The sequence below is a fragment of the Sinocyclocheilus grahami genome, unplaced genomic scaffold (genome assembly GCF_001515645.1).
Source record: "Sinocyclocheilus grahami isolate Dianchi unplaced genomic scaffold, SAMN03320097.WGS_v1.1 scaffold12293.1, whole genome shotgun sequence".
In the NCBI taxonomy this organism is placed as follows: Eukaryota; Metazoa; Chordata; class Actinopteri; order Cypriniformes; family Cyprinidae; genus Sinocyclocheilus; species Sinocyclocheilus grahami.
This window is the reverse complement of record NW_015514330.1, coordinates 1-1,384: the sequence shown is the minus strand read 5'-3', so window position 1 is coordinate 1,384 and position 1,384 is coordinate 1. Positions and strand designations below refer to the sequence as shown.

The window sequence follows — 1,384 nt, the reverse complement described above, 5'->3', positions numbered from 1 at the left end:
AATTTTTTTCTTCCAAAAATTTCTTGGAATCTGCAGCTGAAAGAGAACTACATGTTGTTGAAACAACACCAATGTCTATTTTAACATCCTAAACTGTACAATGATTGTTAAAAGCTATGATTTAAGGGCCGTTCACACCAATGCTGTAACAATAAAGATATCGTTTTAAAAATCGTTCTAAATGTAAAAGATTAGCGAGACACTGTAACACAACTGTAACGATAACAGCACAGAGGAACAATATCGTTAGAATCACTTTTACAATGATTTTTCCTGCTGAATGATAAAAACATTGACAGCCAATCAGGATCCATCCTGCTTAAAGAGCTTGAGCAATTAAAGTGGCAGATGACAAAACTGCAGCTTGTGCTGCTTATGATAAAAAGAACTATATCGATGCAAAACACTAATATAGTTATCATTATCATTATAATCATCTTTATAGCTATCATTCTTGGTGTGAACGGGCCTGTTACAGTTCAAATAATGCAAGTTTTTATTAAAATAATAACACGATTATATCTTTATAAATATATTATAATAAATATGAATATATTGTTATTATAATTATCATTAATCATAAATTATTACATATGTAAATTCATTTGCCTGAACAAAACTGGCATACGGGCTAAATGAAAATTCGCTAAAAGTCACTCTTTGATGGTTATGGAAAAGCAGAAATACAGCAGTTACCCCAGTACACAAACCAGCGCTGCGTTACTAAATGTCATATGGAGGATAGATGAAAAGAAAATTCTATCGACAACATTTCTGACAACATTCAGTTCCCCTCAGAGATTCATTCATAATAAAAACTCCTCGGATTTGCACTAATCTTGTGAATGACCTATTTCAATGTCAGAGCTGTGAATTTCATTGCGATGCGATTTCAATGAAATGAGTTTGCAGGTCTGATTTTGTCTGATCTGTAGCTCTGCTGGTGAAGTTGGAGCATGTAGGCATGTATAAATCACAGTAACTATTGTGGCAGTAACTATTCTTCCTGTTTTTTTAACGAATTGTACAGTGTAATTTAAGCCAAAAGCTCTTTGTACTTAGATGCTGCATAGCGACCGCATCACCTGCCAAGTTTCAGGAGGTCGTGCAGAAGGCTGGTTTGACCCTTGACCTCCCTGAAGCAGTGCAGGCGTTAGACACGCTGGAAACGCGCTATGAAGTTCTGGAGCGATCAGACGACTGGGAGTCCAAGCTGAGACGACACATAGAGTCCATCAGCTCAATGAGACGACTCGGAGCAGCAGCAGAGACCAGAGATTGACATGAAGATGATTTGACGAGCATTTAAAATGCATGAGTATCCGATTTGTTTTCAACACCTGAAAGACTCGCAGCACTTTTTGATCATGCACCTGTTTTTTTT

The 1,384-nt window shown here is 36.6% G+C and overlaps 1 protein-coding gene across 1 annotated transcript in view; it reads left to right on the top strand.

Annotated features, from left to right (window-relative positions):
* LOC107578849 (threonine synthase-like 2) overlaps window positions 1-1,282 on the top strand; it is a 5,861-nt gene extending 4,579 nt beyond the window's left edge. Inside the window, exons 4-5 of the mRNA XM_016264754.1 lie at window positions 936-966; window positions 1,063-1,282. Of these exons, the coding sequence (XP_016120240.1) occupies window positions 936-966; window positions 1,063-1,282 (251 nt within the window). The remainder of the gene's footprint in view (window positions 1-935; window positions 967-1,062) is intronic.
* Window positions 1,283-1,384: the final 102 nt, after the last annotated feature.